At 39.9% G+C, this 22,088-nt stretch overlaps 1 protein-coding gene across 2 annotated transcripts in view; it reads left to right on the top strand.

Moving 5' to 3' along the window:
• Positions 1-22,088, top strand: part of asic1b (acid-sensing (proton-gated) ion channel 1b) — a 157,757-nt gene that overhangs the window by 25,108 nt on the left and 110,561 nt on the right. For both annotated transcript variants that reach the window (XM_035520621.2, XM_081705574.1), the window contains exon 2: positions 5,251-5,446. In XM_035520621.2, coding sequence (XP_035376514.1) covers positions 5,251-5,446 — 196 coding nt within the window. The remainder of the gene's footprint in view (positions 1-5,250; positions 5,447-22,088) is intronic.

Raw genomic sequence — 22,088 nt, 5'->3', positions numbered from 1 at the left:
CTGATCAACACCACAACCGCAACAATTTAAACAATAAAGAACAAGATAAGAACAAATAACCAATGGAAGCATATTTTGGGTTCTTGAAGTCTTAGTCTGGGTTTGATGAGTGTAAGTGTGTCCAAAACCCATCTGGTTCAAGAATAACCCAGGAACAGCTGCTCAAGATGGCCAAGAAGTGGTGTGAGATGGTTTTAGACGGTTGAAGATCAGAGTTGAAGATCAGCAACAACATAACTCCAGCAGAAGATGTATCTTGGCAGAAAGAAAGGATAGATTATTAGGCAAGGGGGTGGTTTCTAGCAGGTTTAGCAATGGCAGCACTGTTAAAAGGATGGAGCTAGAAGGCAACAGAATCACAATATCCCAGTTTACCATAACTCTCAATGCCCCTGAACCCTTAGATCTAAACCTTTACCTAAGGTGAGATATATTAAATAAAATGCCTGGCTAAACAAATAGGATTTCATTTCAGCCTAGCCTTAAATGTTGATACTGTGTCTGAGTCTTGAACATTGACAGGAAGCTCTGCCCCCTGTGGTAGATTTCCTTATTTTTGGTACTAATAAAGAGTACCAGATGTGACAAGTCCATTCAGTGCTTTGTAGGTCCTTATAAGTATTTTATAAACAATATGAAATTTTACTGGGCGCCAATGCAGTGTAGTTAAGATAAGAGTAATATTATCAAACTTTCTAGTTCCAGCAAGAACACTGGCTGCTACATTTTGAACTAACTGGAGCTTGTTTAAGCACTTATTGGTACAACCAGATAGTAAGGCATTGCAGTGGTCTGGAAGTGACACACACATGGACTATCTTTTCTGCATCATGTAATGATAGTATATTTCTAATCTGCACCTCTAACCTGAGGTGAAAAAAGGCAGACCCACAAATATTATTTATACGAACTTCAAACAATAAACTGAGATCCTTAATTACATGGATAAAAACATGGTGTAATTGGGAGACTATTGAGACTATTAGTTATTATATAATCAGACATCTTACTCCAGGGTGCATATGGGCCTAATAGGAGCAATACTGTTTTGTCAGGATTAAGTGAGAGAAAGTTTCTCAGCATCCGGTGTCTAATGTTCTTTGCACATTTCCCTGTAATATAACTCATATTTGTCCTTTTGTTTCACTGAGGCATATAACTGAGTGTCATCAGCATAGCAATGGAAACTAGCACAGTTTACAAATAATTTCACTTAGAGGTAGCATGTACATATATAAATGAAAAAAGAAGGGGTCCTAGAACACATCCTTGTGGGACACCAAAATTAAAAAGTCTATGCTGAAAAGGCACCATTTATGTTCAAAAACTATGATCAACTAATTAAGGTCTAAACCAGAGAAGAGCAATTCCATTAATCTCAACAACATTTTGAGTATATCTAGTAATCAAGATCAAAAGTATCAAGTGCTGCACTGAGATCAAGCAATATAAGCAGAGACACAACCCTGGTCAGAAGCCAACAACAGGTCATTAACTACTTTAATCAATGCTGCCTCTGTACTATGATGAAGCCTAAACCATGACTGAAAGACTTCATGTATCTGGTTCTGATAGAAGTATGAGCTTTGCTTCTGAGCTATATCTTATTCTATGATCTTAGAAACAAAGGGAAGGTTTGAAATTAACCTATAACAATTAACGTGTCAAGGTTAGCTTTCTTGATCAGTCATTTGATAACAGCTTAATAATTTAGGTAGAGGTGATATTCAGGCTGTTGGACAGGAGTCAAGGGCTCAATGCCTTAATTGACATGGTTGTTTTGGTCTCTATGTAATTGCCTGATGCCACATTGATATTTTAAATATTATCTCTAATGTTTTTAATTTTCTCACTGAAAAATTTCATAAAGTCATTACAATGCTGTACATTACAATGATATGATGTTTGAATCTGAACTTTGCTGTCAGTTTTATTCCTACTTAGTTGTCCTAAAAATCTAGGATTATTTTAGTTATCTCCTATTAAAGTAGAGAGATAAACTGTTTGTGCAATAAGTGCCTTTCTATAATTAAGAAGTCTCTCCCTCCAAGTGAGCAGCAAGACTGCTTTTGCTGCAAGTTTATTCAGGCACCAATTGTGTTTTATCTTTTGATAGGTAGAGCTTTCACTAATTATTTATGTCTGTTATTAACAGAGTTGTAATTGGCAGTCTGTTGAAATTCAATATTTTCTGCCAAATTAATCACATTTCAGAAGCCAGTGCTGGTTGCCACTCTAGATACCTGCTAGCTATAAAGATAACAATCACTTTTTGTGTGCTTTTCTTCTTTTTTTTTTTTTTTTTACTGGATATTGGTAAGAGGTGTAAGGCATTGCAACTGAAAAGAATAGAAAAAACAATGACCTTTTGTAATTGTGTGTTGTGTTGGCCTCAAGTAGTAAGCAATTGGCTCTGTTATCAAGCTAATGTGTTTGTGAAAATTTGCCATTGATTAGCTGCGTGCCATTTTTCAATTAGCCTGATCACATGCAGCACCATTAGCTCGCAGAAGAAAGAAGAAAACTGGAGATATGGCACTGAGTTCCTCTGCTCAGTGAAAAAATTACTGAAAAATTACATGTCCCCAGATATTTAAAATTTCTAAGCTCAAATGTCTCCACCTACTCTCTGGCAATTCCCTTCCACTTACTGGCTTTACTCATGGTTATTGTGTTAAATAAGTTATTTCTTTGACTTTGGATGGCTGTGAAAGGAAGGGAGTGTATTTTTTCTTCTGTATTCCTCTGAACTGTGGGGGTGGATGTGCTTCATTCCATGTCTCTTAAGTCTGTTCTCTTGCTGAGAGCAGGAACAGGTCACTGATCAGTCCCTGCAGTGGTATCACTACCTGTTTTGCTTGCATCTCTCGCTTTACTGTATTCTTTACTTTTATCAATTGTGACGGCCCAGCACTCAGGCTGTATGATGCTCCCTTTCCACAGAGGTGACTGTTGGCTTGGGTCTGCATAAAGCTGGATGCTACTCAGAGGGGGAATATCATTTTTTGTTTTGAAGGGATGCAGAAGGATTTCATAAGTATATCAGCAGTGCTTCACTTTATATGTCCATATCTGTTGCTGTCTACTGTTGGGACTGAAAGTTAGCCTTGATTTTTAGTGCAAAATATGATATAAATATGACTGTCAAGATTAATGGATGAGTTTATATTAATAATTCTTTACTGTCTTATAGACTGGTACATTTTAGTGCGTTCATCTGTTTTACTGTGTACTCAAAAATATAGTAGATAAAATTCTGTAATAATTTTAAAAATCTAGAATGTTTTTTATTAGAGTGATAAAACAAGAATGATGCACCCCAGGGAGGTGCATCTTTCTGAACCTCTGTATAGCTCTTTCCAAAGTGCAGCTGCAACATAGCCAAACAAGAGTAACAAAGCAAAGATCTGACCCAGCCACCCATGATTTGCCATGAAGAACACCAGCATTTCAAAAGGGCTGTACAGGAAATGTGAATTACACATAAACCAATGTTTAAAAATATTTTTTCCTTTGTTCTTTTTTACATGGCACTATAGTTAGTGTCAACATCCCCCTCTTTCAGTCTGTGAAAATTTTGATATGTTTAATCATTTAAAAATACTGTGCCTTCTAGCATCTACATTGTTGTCAGTGCTAGCACAGCATTTCACCAGTCACATTACTGCGTGCTCAAAGCCTTACCCAAGACTGGTTGCGTTGAAAGCGATGCTTGGTGTGGAGGTCATGTCTTGAAAGCCACCCTAGCAAAAGCCTCTGAGTGTGCTGTGAGACAGCGACCTCATAACATGCCTCTTTGTTTTCTTCCCTCAAGCCCAGTCTGACACTCATTCTAACCATCCCTATTCGTCTTTTACATTCAGGTCCCAGAATGCACTCTCAAGATGAGTCTGCTTTGGAAGGATAGTGGAGAACAAAGCAAAGTCATGAAATAACTTGGTTTAAATAACTACTGAAGTGTAAAGAAGTGTAACCTTTCAAAGCAAAACCTTGATGCAACTGCACTTGCAATATCTAGCAATTGTCTTTTTGCTTTTATAAAAATACACTTTCTTGAGCTTTTGTAATTGCTGCATTGGGGGTTTCACATATGCCATCAATAACTGCAATAACTGGAGGTATATACTTACACATGACTGCTTACAAATACATATTCTAGATATTTTTCTCTGATGTTTACTTTATAATACTTTGTTTCTCATGTGTCAGCTAAATGGCAGAGCATTAAAAATGTTATGAAAAAGGGAATGCTGTTTAAGTAAAGGAATGGATTTTAAAAGGCTTTCTGTTGTCACAGAATGAATCCATAATATTGGCCCTGAAAACCCAAGTTTTAAGAATCCCAAAATTACAAAGTCAGTGTTACAATTTTGAAGTATATGAACTGCTACTGTTTGACATCATTTTAAAATGCTTCCACAAAGGCTGAGGCATCTTGTATTTTGCATGGTAATTTGGTAAGGTCCATGTTGCACTTTTGGTTGTAAAAGTATTTTTGTTCATTTGTTATTGTGCCACACCTGTGGGATAGTGTAACATTGAGTGGTAAGGAGGTAGACACGTGTGGGAGAGATTTATTATGGGTAAATCCAAAATCAGAGTCGTTAAAGACATCCAGGGTCAAAGAGCCAACACGGCGATACATGATTAACAAAAACACACCGAGGGAAACAGGGGAAGCAGGCTATAACAGACTAGGGAAAACTCAGGGCTAAGAAATACGAAGGCTAGAATACACAGAGCACAAACCAACACATTCACAATCACATAAATGCAATAAAGCCTAACATATTCAATCATCAATGAACAGCCAAAACACTGGGATCCAGACAGGGTTTAAATACATGAACTTCATACTAGAAATGAGGGACAGGTGTGGAAAATCAAAAGAGGGGAGGAGAAAATGAAACCATGGAACGGAACCAAAACACACAAGACTTTGCATGACTTTGTTTATCGCAATATTTAAGAGCTTTGATTTGAACTATATTGTTTTGTAATTTGGGGTAAAGTCTTGTTTTTCTTTAATAAAAATGTATAAGTTGCCAAATGGGGCTGATGTAAAAGTGATAAATTACTTAACAGCATCAGGGAGAGAGTAATGCTCACATATTACACAGCATGATCACCTTCATTAATCCAAGACCAGTGATATTCAGCTAGTCTCAATGTATAACTTTTTGTGAATGCACTGGAAATGTAATAATTTTAAGTTTAAACACCCCATAATATGAACCTTTGTGTTAACAGATACGAGATCCGAGACACTCATCTGGTTGAGGAGAGTGTCCTGGAGACCCTGAAGATCAAGGCCGACTTCCTGACCTTTAAACCCCGGCCTTTCAACATGCGCGAATTCTATGATCGGGCTGGCCATGACATCAAGGAGATGCTCCTGTCCTGCTACTACCGAGGAATGGAATGCAGCCCCGAAGACTTCAAAGTGGTGAGTCAGCACGTCCACGGCCGTCCCTCTCAGCCGTCCTCTGCTGTGGGGCTGCCATAGATATCTGAAGAGCTTATTTTACCTACAGGAACCTTATTGATCTGCTGTTTAGATGATGCAGTGAGAAAGACACTCTTAAAAGATTCCAGTTTTGTTTCCCATCCTGTTGCAATGCATCTCCTTGTCAGGTTTTGTCCCCTGTAGCTTAATAGAAGAAGCTGGAAGCTGAGAAATATCCCTCTATTTCTGTCAACAACTGTCTGTTCTGCATTTTTTTGGTTTGTGGTATTTTCTTTGTGAGGTTTATTTAGGACTATTTGGTCATTGTTGATTGAGGCTGCATTAGAAGTCAACTGTTTCATTTGCATTCTGTTTGGTGTCGTTTCTTGGAATTAAAATCGAATGCCATAGCCACTTTTAATTTAGCTTCTGGGGCGATTCAGATGACCTTGTAGAAATGATTTCCTTTTTAAGTAAAAATGGCCTTGGCTATTAAAAGAAAACAACAACAACAACACAGTGTCACTGGTCTTGCCACTATTACACGGCTTTGCACTGTTGTGGGAGTATGAAGCATGTGCATGCCTCATCTAATATGAAACCTTTAACATTTCCATGCTAACAGCACTCGGTGCCTTTGCTTGACATTAACTGCAAAAATGATGGGCTATTCTCAAGGTTGTAAACAAGATACTTGCAGCTGCACAGTTGCGTCATGACTGCCAAACCAAAGTACGCAAAGTACCCTTCGCTGATAATTTAGCCTAGCAATCTGGACAAAGAGCTATGCAGAGAGCTGAGGTTCCTAGCTGTGTCATAATTGTCCGTCAGCCCTTCTTATTCTTCATGCATATGAAATATGTGAAAATATAGTGGCCAGAAAGCAGGTTATTCAAGGTCGTCATATTGAAACTAAGATAAGCTTCTCAGTAAAATGCTTAATTTTAGGCACATTTGAATTTCTATGTAAGTCATGGGAGGGTCCACATTATTGTCCATAATTCCTTTCTTTAATGCTGCACCCTCTGTCCATCTCAGTGTCATGATTGTGACAGGTGGAGGCTGAGCAGGATGCGGGGACGAGTCTTAGGAAACAGAAACATACATTTATTCAAACACTTAACACACACGATGTAGCACGCAGGCTATTGGGTTCAAACATCGACAACATCCATGATAAGACAAGAGACTTATATACACGCACGATAGTGACACAAAACAAGGATCAGGTGAGAAACATGAGAGGGCGTTACCATGCAGAAGAACACACACACACACATGCACACACGGAAACGTTTGGGGAGGGGAGGGGCCGTACCGTGACAGAGCCCCTCCCAAATGGCATGACTCCCGCCGCGCCAGCCTATCAGCCCTGAAACCAATGGCAAACGGCGATGCTGGAGGACTAAGTGACCGACACGGGCCAGCGCGAGCAGGACAGCGGGGAGAAGGACAGGGACCAGGACGATGACAGACACAGGGACAAACACACTAACGGGGACGGGCACAGACACAAAGGGGGACAAAGTGATTTGTACATTAAGTGTAATAGGGACAGGCATGGTTACAGGGACAGGCACGTGAACAACACCACACAGAGGGTTGGAAAACAGTCCGGGAAAGGGAGAAGGAACCCCAGCCAGTCCCCCAGTCGACCAGCCTGGAGGGCATTGTCCTTCGCTAGCTTGGGTAGCAGTGGCTGTTCTGGCTTTGGCACATGCTTGTCGGGAGGCGCACCAGCTGTTTTGCCCATTTCTGGGGCAAGCACTGGTGCAGCTGCCTTTTTGCCTCTACGAGGCTTAGGCATAGGTGCATGCCCTCTGGGGCTATTTGCCTTAGGGGGAGGAGTGTCTTCCTCTAACGATGACGATGCCTCCTTGCAAGTCACCCGGGGCAGCTTGCTTGTTGCGGAGCGGCACGTCCTGGGCGAGCCTTAGGTAGAGCCTTGGGTGCTGGAGGCTCGTTGCTCTCGGAGTCTGACGTTTTGCTATAAGTGGGAGGGTCCCTATGGGGGACTTCCTCCACCTCCATTGATGGGTCTTCCTCATGATCGGACTCAAAGTCCGACCGCAGAATAATGTCGCTGCGCCCCTCCATCTCTCCATTGTCCGTGTAACCCTCAAAGTAGTCCGTGTATCCGTAGGACCCAGCGGAGTCCACTTCCGCATTCTGATCATCATAGTCTGGCTGGGATCTGTAGGACTCCACAGAGTCCGTCCCCAGAACATTCCCAGGGCCCCCAGTGGCCAGTGGCCTCCTCCCCTGTCGTGGGGGTATGGAGTGAGGCCTGGATGACTGAAGGTCTCTGCAGGACCATACAGACCATACGGAGTCCGACTCTGAGTACTGGACATCATTGTACCAGTCCTGGAAGCCCGACGTGGGTTCATCCGACTCCACAGAGTCCGCACCTGGACCACACCCAGGGTCCCCCAACTCCCCCAGTGGCACTCTCCCCTGCTGTGGGAGTCAAGAGTGTGCCCAAGAATATGGAGGGCTTCCCTGCAAGGGCTGTGGGAGGGTGTTTGCATCCTTACCCTTCCTTTGTTTGCTTTTCGTCCCAGGCATCCTTCGGCGGTCGATATTTCTGTGTTCTGTGACAATGATGAAACTTGTTGGTAGAGGTTTGTTTTAAAATATTTGGTCATATTGTATGTGTTGAAAAAGTTTGCTTATTTGTTTCACTCTAAAAGTGGAACTGAATAGACTGACTAATAAACTAAACTGTCTTGTCACTTAAGTGACCCTCATAAACCAGACACTCTAGGGACTCACTTTAAAGTGTACACAATTCTAAGATAATGAAATGGCTGTGCTTTATGTTGATGGGATGATGCGATTTTAAAATCTGTTTTTCATCTTTTGTGATGCTAAATGCCAAGCCTGTTGTTCAGAATGCAGCATTGGTGTTTCTGAACAGGCCATACAAATAAGCAAAACAAATATGTATGGACAGACCATACAAATAAGCAAATGTCTAAATGTAATACACCCACACACTGGTTTTACCATAGTTACAACATAATAAGTTATACCCTAGTAAAATAAGTCTTTCTCATTTCCATAACAGTTCTAGAATCTTCATCATGAACAACAGGATTTCAAAATTGTGAGTGCATTTTTACACTGAAGTACTATAGAATGGCTCTACATTCACATTCTCTGTATTTATTTTAGTGACAAGATCCGTCCTTGACAAACATATGCTCTGGTCATATATAGAGCAAACTGTCAACTAAAGATTCTGTTTCCCAACCTGCTTCTCTGGCTCTCTATTTCATTACCATCTTGCTGTCTGTGTCCTTCAGTGCCCCTGTGGGGAGACTGAAGCTAAGAAGCTCAGTTTGCCTAGGTGATGTGCATGGTTCCAGCGCGCATGGAGAGAGGGCACGTGCCGAGCCGATGTTCCTGTGGGTTTGTGCTGATGGTGGCGGGAGGCCGACGGAAGCCTAACAGCTCAGCAGAGATCACTAATGGAGTGTTAAGAGTCACTCTCGCAAGAGGGGTTCACTAGGGCTCCATGCGCATGTTCTTGACTTGCTAATGAACACACACACACATTCATACATGGAAAAACACAAAAACACATGCATACACAGGCTTGTTTCTATATATCCACACACATGCACACCACTTTCTCTCAACTACAACAAGAAAATGCAGATGGCTAGTTTTTGTTGTTGTTGTTTGTTTTTATGACAGACATCACTTGTCAGGATGGTAAAAACAGAACACCAAAATCAACAGAAACTTCTTTGTGCACAATGTACAGTATTTCCCCTCATTAGCCTTTTGCTAATACCCAACATATGTGTCTCCTGATGAAAGCTACAATGTGTGTAATGCACATTATGCCTCATTAGTAACAGTAGAAGGCATAGTATATTGTGAGTTGTCAGGGTAAATCCATTAGATCCACCTTTTAATCCCCCTCTACATAGACTCATGCTGTCTCTGTTTGGCTGTGCTTGTGACTTGCTTACTGCTTTGGTTCGTATAGGCTCTGATCGATGGAAAACAGAAAAGGACCCTGCTTGCTTTTATTTTCTTCCCTGCGAGAAGACAGCATGGCGTGGGTGTAGCTGAAGGTGGGTGATGGATGATCGTGGGACCCAGAGATGGATATGTGAATGAGTGGGCAGGGGTGTTATGGCAGATTGCATTATAGCCTAAAACCATGATCCACGAGCATCCATATGCATAGCCATGCATGCGCATAGATTTGATCTCCACTCTGATGTTGGCAATGTAGTGTTATGTAGGTGTTGTAGTCGAAGCCTGAAGATCCCCAGGGAGATATATCGTAACATTGTGAAATTGCAATCAGTTTGGTAAGAAGTTGTAGTTTTACTGCCAGAATTTAAAGCAAACTCTGTAGTATCACCTCGAATTGTAGAATTCCAGCCTAATAGAACCAAAACAACAACTTTGTTCTGTCAAAGTTTAATGTTGTTTTGGCTCTATGCAAGCAAATTTTCACAACATGGGTGATTTACACAATTGAATGGCAAGTAGCTAAGAAAGCCTCCTTTCAAAGCCTTCTCCTGGTCTTTCTCAGCTGGTGTTTAGATATTTCATTCTGACAGATGGGATTGGCTTTTTTGCATTTCTGATTTGATGGACAGTTCCTTGATCAGGGCTTGGCACTGGGTGAAAGCATATTCCCAAAGTTCAAACCATGGCAAATCTCTTCAAACATTTGATTTGATTCTCTGATTATTCCTCCGTTGCTTTTAGACAAAGAGGACTTGTGTTTTTCTGTTTTGGAAAATATTATCTCAACTGTTATGGTTTATGCTGAGGGAAGTTTTTTTAGACAGTTGGTTTCTTTTATAAGTTCTTGGTTGCAAGAGCACTAAAGGCAAGGCAAGCTGACCTGTTGTGCATTTTAGACAAAGCCGATTAGTTTCAGCTTCCATTAAAGAGCTTTTGAGGCCTGCCAGATTTTTCTTATTCAGTTGTGCAAAGACAACCTACTTTGTGGTGGTCTCACTCCAAAGAATTTCTTTTAGCCTATTTGCATACAACTACGGCTTTTATGGAACTGTGCCTTGATCCACTGACTTCCAGATCTGTAAGCTGTACTTTCTTCAGAATTTCATCAACACAGTTATGAAACTTTGCTAAACATATCTGCATGGTATATCTCCACATGGGGTTAGAGGAAAATTAGTGTGAGTGGCTGGCAAACAACACTATGGTAGGCTTGCTGCACTTCTCAAAAATGTATTGTTCAGTTCCTTGGTCATGTTCAGCTTTGTTTGTACCCTCAAATGAATAAAAGTGAACTTAGGTCCATGGAGAAGTAGTCAGGCATTGTTAAAGGAGTCTTTGGTTGTGGGGGGTGGAAGTAAGTATCTGGCAGTAATTGGAAACAAGCAAAAGCTGCCTCAGGAGACCTGTGTACTTCATGTAGTTTTTAGAAGACGGTCCATTATCTCAGTTCCTCCTGTCTCTCTCTCTCTCTTTTTGTTTCTTTGCCTCTCTCTCTATTTGAGTGCATATTATTCAAATGCAGATCCATGTGTGGAAGGTTCACACAAGCTAATCTAGATGTCATCGAGATGGTACCCCTTTATATGGGCCAGTCTGATAGGTGGTTGGTCACTTATCACATCTCCTGTACTGGAGGTTACCCACTTATCACATTTCCTGGGCTGACAAGAAGGTGATATGAACAATGACCAACAATACTGCACACACCCACCTGGGTTTAAATACATAGACATAACAAGACTAAACCAGGTGCAGGTGTGTGCCAACAAGGAGGGTATGGTTACAAATAAGACAACAACAAAGACCTTCCACTGCATGCGACAGGCCGAACCATGTGACTAGTTGGGAAAGGAGCAGACTGTGACAGTACCCCCTTCCAAGGGGCGCGGCTCCTAACGCATCCATCCCAGAACTGTGTACCCCAAGCCGACGTGTATACATACACACAAACACATACAGCAAACGGCAAAGCCTGGTGCCCACCCAACACAAGGCAGACTAGGAACCGCCAACAAGGGAGACCTCCTAGAATGAGGAAGAAAGGCAGAGTCCATGCCTCTCTCAGGGCACCGAAGGTGCGGCCACACACAAATAGATGCACCTATACACACACAAGGCGCTGTAATGTGTATATAGGCACCACTGGACACGTGTCCTTGGCGCCACTGGACACAAAGAGGTGCATGTCTGCCCTGGCTCTGAACGTGCTACTCCCCTCAATGGTCCTCCTTTTGTCAGCCACCCTAGGAGCGCCCCAGAGGCAGTCCACTTCCTGGGCTTTGTGCAGACCCATCCAGTATTCTTGGTGTGTCCACAAAAGAGACCTTTTCTTCACTAGCCAGACACCTAGTCAGCTCCACCAAACCACCTTCACCGCGGTCCCCGCGAAGGCCCTCGGCTCTCCATAGTCCTGGCTCGGTAGCCCTAGGCCACCCCAAAGAAATTCCAGGGGGCATTCCCCTCCTCTTCCAGAGTAGCTGCAAACACCAAAAGGAGGGTGTGATTACAAATAAGACAACAACAAAGACTTCCCACTGCACGCGCGGGCCAAACCACGTGACTACTGGGGATAAAGTGGTTATAGGTGAACTGGTTCAAGATCAGCATGAAACTTTTTCTTTAATGAAAATTTGATTCATGGTTCTATTTGCAAGAAAAATAATCAAAATTAATATTATTAAAAAGATTGGCAAACCATTTAGTAGACTATATATCCTGCAGGGTGTCATAAAAATGGCTCTAAATTATGGAGATGCAATGACTGAATTTCTTGACCTGTATTTCAATAAAAGTAACCTTACCTAAAGAAAATGAACTGGTGGCACATATACACACGAATGACAATAAGAAGGCATAAGTAGTATGGAGATAATCTCTATTAATTTAGGAATGTCTCAAGTGTGCGTAATAACTCATTTGAATTAAAGTAAAATTCCCAGGTTTAAAAAAATCCCAGTATTGCATGAACACCTGCAGTGTTCAATTAATGTTTGCAGTGTTTGTTTAAGTCCAGCTTGATTCATTTTCTTTGCCAGTATAATGGCAGATCAGCAACAAAATAAAAACATAGAAATGTGAGAGCTGAATTGTGAGACATGTCATTATACTTCTAATTGTGTTGTCCAAAAATATGGAATTAGATTATGATTTGGTTTAGTTATACAATTGCTGGAAAGAGTTCAGTGGGGAATCAACAAAAAAGGGCCATTTGTCTCGCAAAGCATGGGTTAATTGTTCTATATGGAGCAGATTTGCAGGTTGTGAGCTTTCTATGCTCACATCAGTCAGCAAATATATGGCATGAATCCTCAGGCAGTGATCCCTTGAGGGTTGTTTTTTTCAAGCCAGTTTTAACAGGTGAAAAAAAAAAAAATAAAAAATAAAAAAAAAAAATATATATATATATATATATATATATATATATATATATATATTGTGTGTGTGTGTGTGTGTTCAGTGTACAATTGTGCTCTAAATATATGAGGAGGAAGCCAAATGATTCATTTTATTGCTTTTAAGACAAATGGGAGGCAATCAAATGCTGGCATTTGTAATGACATCAGTGGGCCTGAATCTAAGCCTTGGATGAACTCTGCATTGGATAGAATTATCTCTTCCAACAGAACCCACTCATCTAAAGAGCTTGATACTTGTCTGTTGGATTCAGTTAAATATCTTGGATCAATTAGATCTAAGCCAGAAAAGAACTGAGCTGTGATGTCTTGATGTCTTTCAAGACTGTCACTAAGACCACCAGAAACTTAGTAGATGTGATACAAGTTCAAGTTTAAGTTTGGTTCAATTCACTTGTTGTATAGACAGATGTATAGACACACAGTAGCTTTATGGAAACCTGGACTCTTTAGACACTTAAAATACAAACTGTGGGCATCAATGATGAGGAAAAACTCATACTCCTCGTGCATGTGAAGTTGCAGGAAGAGAGAAACTGGAAAGAGAGAACTTGAAAGATGTAAAGGAAAGATATATAACTTATGTTTTAAGGTCTGTTGCCAAGGGGGTACTTCTGTAACTCCAAAAAAACTTAATGTTATTCGAGAATACTGACCAACCAGACAAGCAAGACATTATGGCTGGCTAACATTTATGGATGGCTAACACAAACGGCAATAAATTCCATTGTTCATCTGGCTGCCGATGGAATCTGATGCACAGCAGCAAAATAGCTGGCAAATCTGAAGCTCATTACCCTCAGGAGTGCCAAAGCCGTTTCTGCTGTACTGATGAACATATGGTGAGCAGAGCCAAACTCAAATACCAGCAATGAAGAATTCATACTCAATATTTTGAGGGTTCATCTGAGGAAGTGGCTGCAAGGCTGAGGCATTGAAAGGTGAACCATTTGCCTTTTTGCATGAAAATGTCATCTGGTGGGGCCATTCATATTCACAACACATTACAACAAAGGTGTCTGGTGAAATTAGTTGGGTCTAGAGTGTGTTGTATGCTCTGCTCCCCGCAGCTCTAGTTGGACACCACAAAGGCTTGGATGAAGAGACCAATTCTGCCACTCATTCTTTGGATACTGATTTAGTAAGATTGCAGTGTCCTCATTATGTCGCTCTATCAAGATTTAATTTTTATTTTTATTTTTTTTTACCTGTAATGGATTACAAAATATTTTAGTACTAAGTTGACTTACATGCCCATCATATCCTTCAGCTTAATGCAGATAATGATGCTGAGCGAATGAGCTCCCTCACAGTCATATAATTATCATGCTGACTCTCACTGAACCAGCAGTTCTGTTCCCTCCTAGCACCCTCCACAGTTGTGGACCACTGATAATGCATTTGACTATGAGAGCTCACCTCACAGTCACTTCTGACTGGTGCATCTCACACAAACATGGTAAGATATTTTTAACAGATCTGTTGCATTAGATTTGTGACATATTAGAGTGGATTAAAATACTCTGTCCCCAAGATTATTTTGAACAAGAGATTACATGGAACATAGGGACAGATCACCCAAACTTGGGTCCCCTCTGAAACTTTTCCCACTCTTTTTAGATAAGACTTTAAAAGAAAGATTGGCCCTAGAGAAGAGTTCTCCAGAAGATATTGACAAGTGCTCATTGCAGGCCCTGGTCCAGCTGAGTCCACCAGCTCAAAACCAATTCCCACATTGCTGTCTGAGAGATATCAATCAATTCTCTATTATCATAGTACTCAAAGACAAGTGATCATTTGGGTTCTTGTTGATGAATAATAAACTCATGGTCAATGAGGAAGCTAGGTCTTCTGGGCAAAGGCAGGTGTTTTACATATAGGGCTGCATGCCATGCCATGCTGCTCCAAAGAGCCTGTACTTCTCTGGCTATGTGGCTGAGTGCCAGAAGCTGGATATCATTCTCAGAGTGTTGAAGGGGTGATGGCTGGGTAGGATGGAGAGAAATGTGCCAATGCTGTGAAGGACACATTATAGATATAGACAGATCCTGAGTCAGGATCAACTGAGCAGACCTTTAATGTTTAGGTTTTAAGTCACTTTACAAATGATGCACCTTCCTGTGTGAATCTACTGATGATTTTTAGCAATGGCCTTATGTCAGATTTAGTCAGTTGAAATTATTAAATGTTTAAGGGATAGGGATATGTTTTATTGTGACAGTGTTTTAACCATATGCACAGTAATGTTATAGGGGATTATATTATAAGGGATTACCCATAATCTCTAGTCGAGTTGCAGCACTTATACTAAGTGTATTGCATGTGTAGATCTGTAGATCTGACCAAATCAGTTCCAAGATTGACACAAACATTTCCCTTTGTCTTTTGCTGAACTTGGATTAACAGTGACCTATGTTGTATCTTTTTTTTTTCACTCCATCCCTTTTAGTCCTTAATGGTAAAGATAGTAATCAAACTGAGGCAACCTGATACTGCTCACAGATGCACTTATTATGTTCATTCCACTGGGACCTATATTAAAGACCATAAATCCTCTCTTCAGCCCTGTGAACCTACAGCATTGGATTGCATTTACCATACGCTCGACTTGGCCTGAAATCCGAGATCAATATCACCATCACTGTGTGATCTGTCACAAACGAGTGACTTTGCTGCACAAGCTGTTGGATTTATTACACGGCAATGATGGGTTTCGTGGTAAGATGTTGTATCCTCTCTGAGTCTTCCTCTCATGGCGCAATCATGCAGCCTGTTTCATTTGGCTTCTCACATGGTCTGAAACTGTGCCAAGCTTGTTCGCAAGCTCCCAGCCATGTGTCTATCTTAGAAATACGCCACTGTTCAGTTTTTACTTAGTACTGTCCATAGGTTGACTCATCTGAGTCACACACTAAAATGGCCGCACGCAGGACCTCGCAGTCTTTAAGTGGTGCCAAATCTCACCTGTTCTTCAGCAACAGTCCTAACATATCCTGACATTCCTGACTGAGCTGGTTTATTTACCACCGCTGGCAACTCCCGATAGGGAGAGGATAAACTAGGCCTACACTTCCTTTTGACTCCTGCCAAGATACTTCGTTCTCACACTTCCAGAAGCATACAAGTCCTTGCCATTTTTAATCACACCAAGAAAAGTAAAGGGAGGGGATGAATGAGGGAGAAGTGAAGAGAGATAGTGTTTATCCTCCCCAGTGACTGATAAAGAAGACACAGGCCCACTAAAAGCAGATGGGGGGTGGGGGGGGGGGGGGCAGGGTAACGATTCAAATCTGAGAAGAAGATCTGAAAAGTACATCTTAATTATATGTACCATGGTGTCACTGGCTACTGCCCTTTGGAATTACACCCCACCCCCAAGCCCTGACGAATAGAGTGATAGGAATATGAAATGATCACGGGAAGCTTATCTCTTAAAAAATCAATTATAGACGCTTTGGCAGAGATCAGAAGCATGGCTTGACTGCACGAGACCTATGAGAGTTGGGAAGAGAGAGCAAAGGAAGGAAAGGAGAGAGGGAAGAAAAAGAAGGAGGGAAAGACAGAAAGAAAGGAAAATAGACAGAATGAAAAAAAGCAGATTGAGAAGAAATTGGTATATTGATGAGGTTCTGGGACTCATCAGGGTCAGGCTGTGAAACCAAGGCAGAGGAAAACAGGAATAGTGGTTTCGGTGTGTTTCCTTGGATGAGAAAGGAATGAACTAAAATGGAATGACAAATAATCTTCACTAAGGCTAAAAACCTGTCTGGATGAATGCTGTATAAATACCTGAGCTCTCTCAATGTGACAGTGGCTTTCTGTGCTTCTGTTCAGAGCGTTATGTTTGCATTGGGTCTTTCAGACTCTCCTCACTGCACTGCACTTATTTTCACTGTAATATAATAATTCTCAGCCCCCACACACTGTCGATGGCATGGTATGAATTTGTAATTGCTGTGGGCAGTTATCTCAGCCAGGTCGACTGCTAAGATTCTTGTAAACGCTCCAATTTTGGTGGCATGTAGTATAACCTTTGGGATCTCTCTTCGTCTGAAAATCATTCTGGTCTTTGTCTTTTCCAAAGAAATGATACTGTTTTATTTGTGCAAACTCTCTAATCTCTAATATACATCTTTCTCACATATCTAACTGGTGTGTGTGTGTGTGTGTGTGTGTGTGTGTGTGTGTGTGTGTGTGTGTGTCTATATTTGGGGGGTGTCAGGTGATTGACAATAGAATACATAAATGAAAAGAAAAATCTCATGGGATTTTTCCACTGTTCTAAATTACAGTGGGTCATGAAATTATTTTCTTGACAAACATATTCTGCTGTACTAATATTGCAGTAAATGTTCAATAAAATACTATGATAACAGTTATAAAAGTTATAAAACATCATTTATCATGCCATTTCAACAACTCAACAACCTATTTAATTGGAGGCCTATATGTAAGACTTCATTAGGCTCACAATTACCTGACTGAGGCACATAAAGGATCTATAGACCTCACATTACACAAACCTAATGCTTCATGGTGTTGCAAAGTTGTGTAAAAACAACATGAGACATATTTGCTATTCTGTTGTCTTTTATAGCATCACAAACAATTGATTTTGGCTGCTAATTTCTGGTTTATCTTCACTTAATATACTGTGGTTAAACCGAGTAATGGAATACATTACTATGGCTCCAATTATTTACTCATGTCCGGTTTCCATCTTGAGCATAGTTACTTTGCATGCCTTGACTGAGCCAAATATTTGATTAGACATTACACATATTGAAAAATTATTAAGAAAGTATTAATTAATCACCACCTTCTCTATTTGACTTCACTTTACCCAATACTAATCTCATAGTGCTTAAAATGAAAAGGAAATTTTAAGTTAAGGACCCCTTAACTGCAATACACATGATGTTGTGCTTTTGTGCTTTGTGTCAAAAATGTATTTGGCATAGGCTTAAGAATAAAAAGCACAAAGCTAAAGCAAATTTTCAATGAATAAATAATACCTGTTATGTTCTACGAAGTATCTAGTCTATACATTTCAATGGATAAAATATTCTTATTTTATCATGTATAAAACTATGGTACACCATGTTATTTCAAGCAGTCATGTATCAAAATTTTAATGTACAACTAATGAGTGCAAGATATTGCAAAGTTATGGCTAGAAACATTTTTTAAACATGCTTCAAATATAAATTCAACATCTGCATGAACTTTATCCCAAGTTATAAAATAGACAAAGCTATACCTCTGATGTCTGTCTGCATTTGTTACTTTTTTACTGCAGATTCTGTGTAAGAACAGAATCATACTTAGAGCATCAAGTACTAGCTTTTGAGGAAAATAAAGCTTTCCCTGCTATAATCAGAATCAACATTATATAAGATCATTTTGTGTACACTCTGCCATACAAATGAACTCCGAGACACCATAAGCCATTTTATGCCAATCTAAGACTCTTTTCCTTAATCAAATCATGAAAATATACATTTAGTTGTGAACATTAATATTAACATTAAGCATAAACACTGAAAGGTCCTCAGTACTACTATTTCACTATTAGCGTTTGCAAAGCTACTTTGGATCTATAGAGCTTTGATTTATAAAGAGGCCAACACAGTGTTGTTTGCTTTAAAACATGTATTGTGCCATTGAAAAAGAGACCCGTTAACTGTTTATGTTCATTTCATATCAATATGAAAACATCAAAATCAGGAAAGGTACCACAAACATTTCTGATAGTTGGCAGATCAAAAGAAACTAGCTTAGATGAATCCTGAATTAACCTGGTCTTTTTGATCATTAATTTTAATGAAAAGGTGGCTCAACATGACAAAGTATAGTGGGGAAAAAAACACCACATATTTCTGGTTTGTCATAAATATGTCTGAAATCTAATATAAATTGACTTGGGCTGAGAGAGAGTGGTGATTCATCCATTCTTCACAAACAGAGCTATCATATTTTATACTATTAGGTTCTTTAGACAACAATCAGATTTCTGTAATCATGGAGGGTTCTTTCTAGAATGACTAAATACCAGTTCACAGTGGTGTCACTGACTTTCCTTTTTCTGAAATGATTAAGGCAACATTATTAACTGTACAGTGGCCTACAGATGTATACAGTAAAAATTACAAAGATGCACACAATGTTTCCAGAAAAACAAGAGGTTTGGGGTAGAGGTTTGCAAGCAAGGTTTGCAATTCTAGGAGGTGGAACCAATATTAGAAATTGTAGATGTTTAACAATCACTCAGTGGGGTTGTAAAGTTGAGAGAATGTAGATTGGTTTTTTTTTTCTTTGAGGTTTCTGACTTCATTGCTACCAAAGAAACAACTCGCAATGCCATTAATTAGCACTAAAATGCCTTGCCCCTGGAAACTCAATTACCTCGTCAATGGACACTTAATTTGCATTAGTATTAAAAGGCCTTACCACTGGAAATGACAAATCTGTACATCTCTTGCAGGAAATGCAGTAGTCAATTCCTGCAGTAATGCATGAGGAGGAATGGGTGATAAAAATTGATCCTTTCATGGTAGTTATTTTTGTGGCTGTGTTAATACATTTACATGAAGCACATCTAGAGCAGTTGCAGGATACAACACCACAGTTATTATTCAAATGGTTATTTATCTCACTCTTGACAAGCATGTCTTTTATGTTTTTGTCTCATCTGTAGGAGAATAGTTGAAGAAGCTTAAAAAGGGATGTGGTCTCTGCATCATCCTGAAGGATTCTGAAGTTTTTACATATAATATCAGCCACTCATTTATTTGTAGCATGATAAATTAGCACCAAAAGATTTCTTGTTTTCGTTACAGTAGATTGGTTATAGTTTAGTGTGCCCACCTTTGAGCCAGCAGAATTAAGGATTTGTCATTTCCAGTGGCAAAACATTTTAAGGCTAATGATCACTGCATATCTGTTTGCATTGCCAGTTGTTGCTATAACAATGTTAAGAAACTCAAAGAAAAAGTACTGATCTACACTCTAACTTTAGAACCCTGTGAAATTAAACATCTACTTTTTGTAATTTAAAGAGGATCCACTCCCTAGAGCTTGCACAGCTAATGAAAGACCTCTGTCTGAAATGTCCTGGTTCTCTGGAAACCTTATATACTTCATTGTTATCTCTACATGTTATTACTACAGTACACAGATTTACTCCTTGAAATCTTCTTTGCATATATATATATATATGTATATATGAGGAAGATATCCTTAATCAAAAGACTTTTTTTCCCTTTTTTTTTGTGCATGTATGCTGCAAAATAAATTGCCTCAAGAAAGGAACAAGAAAAAAAGTATGGTAATGTGTTAAAAATCCCATTTACAAAAATCTGCTCTTAAAAATGATTTGACACTGAGTTTACCAAGCTAAAAAATAAGTGTTCATATAATATATTAGTATAGACCTTGTACTTGAACTGCAATCATGGCTCCTGGAGCACACAGGAATTATAAGGCAGTGAGCGAATGTTTAGAAAAAAAAGGTATGAGAGAGCATGGGTTGAACTGCAACACAATATCTCTTTAACCCCACTGAAAGAACTTACAATCAGCTCCCTCAAAAACCATGCTGTTCCAAGCCGATCCCTCGCACTACCTCTCTTTCTCTGTTTGTCAGTGCTGTGGCTAATACTTCTCCTTTTCAGAACAGACACTAGGCTTCTAATTAGGGGCCTGGCTTGGTTGCCATAGCACCTCGGTTGCCATGGTTTTGCAGAGGGACGGCTCTGTAATGACAGCGAGGCTGCGGCGGTGCAAGGCGTGTGGGGGGAGATACGGTGCGTGCCTGTGGAACAGCGACCGCGATGCTAATCGGGTCTGACCAATAAAAGCGGAGTAGTGAATCTTTTATGTCACTCGCTACCATCTAACCCCCTTTAAGGCCAGGCCACATCCACTGGACATATTCCAGCAACTTATGAAACAAAAACATACTTCTTATCTGGGACAATACAACAGAACAAGTCTGGCCTCATATGGCCTCATATGTCTTGTGAGCATAATCCAGCCATAGAGCAGGGAAAACAGAAAAATATGCCTGACCAGAGAAGAAAGGTTATATGGGCACTAAGAAATGGGACATGGAGGCTGAGATGCACCTTTAACTTCAGTGTCAAAGATACAAGTATAGCCAAGACAAATTTCTTGCGAAGTTTAACAAAAATATTACGGCGTTTGTTGAACTGAAACTGATAATAGTGTTCGAATTATAGCCTAATGCTTCTTGGGCTGGCCAATCTATGCAAGAACACCACAGATTGAGGGAAACTGGGCATAGTACTGTCAGTACTACAGCACCAGAAATAACAGTAGTTTATAGTTTCTGCTGCTGGCCTTACATGATAATTCATAGTTAATATACTGTTTTTATTCTCATCACAGTGGGCTAAGTTCACCTTCATTTATAAATACAACGTGTGCATTGACATACACAATGAGACAGTACTTGTTTTGCGTTTGTCTGTTCTGAATAAGTGCAGGTCTGTGCTCTACCATTTTTGCCATGATGATGCTGTTGGAGAGAAAAATCACAAATCACACAAAATCATACAGTCTTGGGTTTGTGGCTTTAAATTGATAGTGTTTAGAGTGCTCAGTGTGACATATTCACCAGCAGTTTATTTAGTGTTTTGTAACCAAATACTCTGTTTCCTCACACATAAGGAAAACCTAGGCATAAGGATAACATGTATTCTATTCTATTCCATTCTATTCTATTCTATACACTGTCATGTTGTAGCATCTTAGAATAGCCCACTGCTGTTTTCTAGCAGATACAGATAGACACATTTTCAGTAAAACCATGAATGATTCTAATTATCTCATTGATGGATTGTATTATATGCACTGACTTAAAAGATTTGGCAGTACTGTTTCTTGGTATGGTTATGGAAGTTCCACTATTTGAATTGAACAGAATTGAACTGAATTAAATTATTATTATTATTATTATTATTATTATTATTATTATTATTATTCACATTTATATAGCACCTATAAATGGGGGAATCTAATCTAATCTAATTATCTTGTAGAGCACAGTGCTCAAGACCCACATTAAGTTACGGAAGAATGCAGCATGGAACGCACAAGTGGGGCAGATATTGGGCTGCCACTTGCACTGTGGGGGATGGAGAAACCCAGCAGGTCAACCACTGTGCTCGTACACTTCGCTGAATTCTTGCTTGATCCCTCCCACATGGAGT

Source organism: Electrophorus electricus, chromosome 22 (genome assembly GCF_041902795.1).
Source record: "Electrophorus electricus isolate QZ-2024a chromosome 22, ASM4190279v1, whole genome shotgun sequence".
NCBI lineage: Eukaryota > Metazoa > Chordata > Actinopteri > Gymnotiformes > Gymnotidae > Electrophorus > Electrophorus electricus.
Note: the sequence above shows the minus strand (reverse complement) of the source record. Positions and strands in the feature narration are given on the sequence as shown.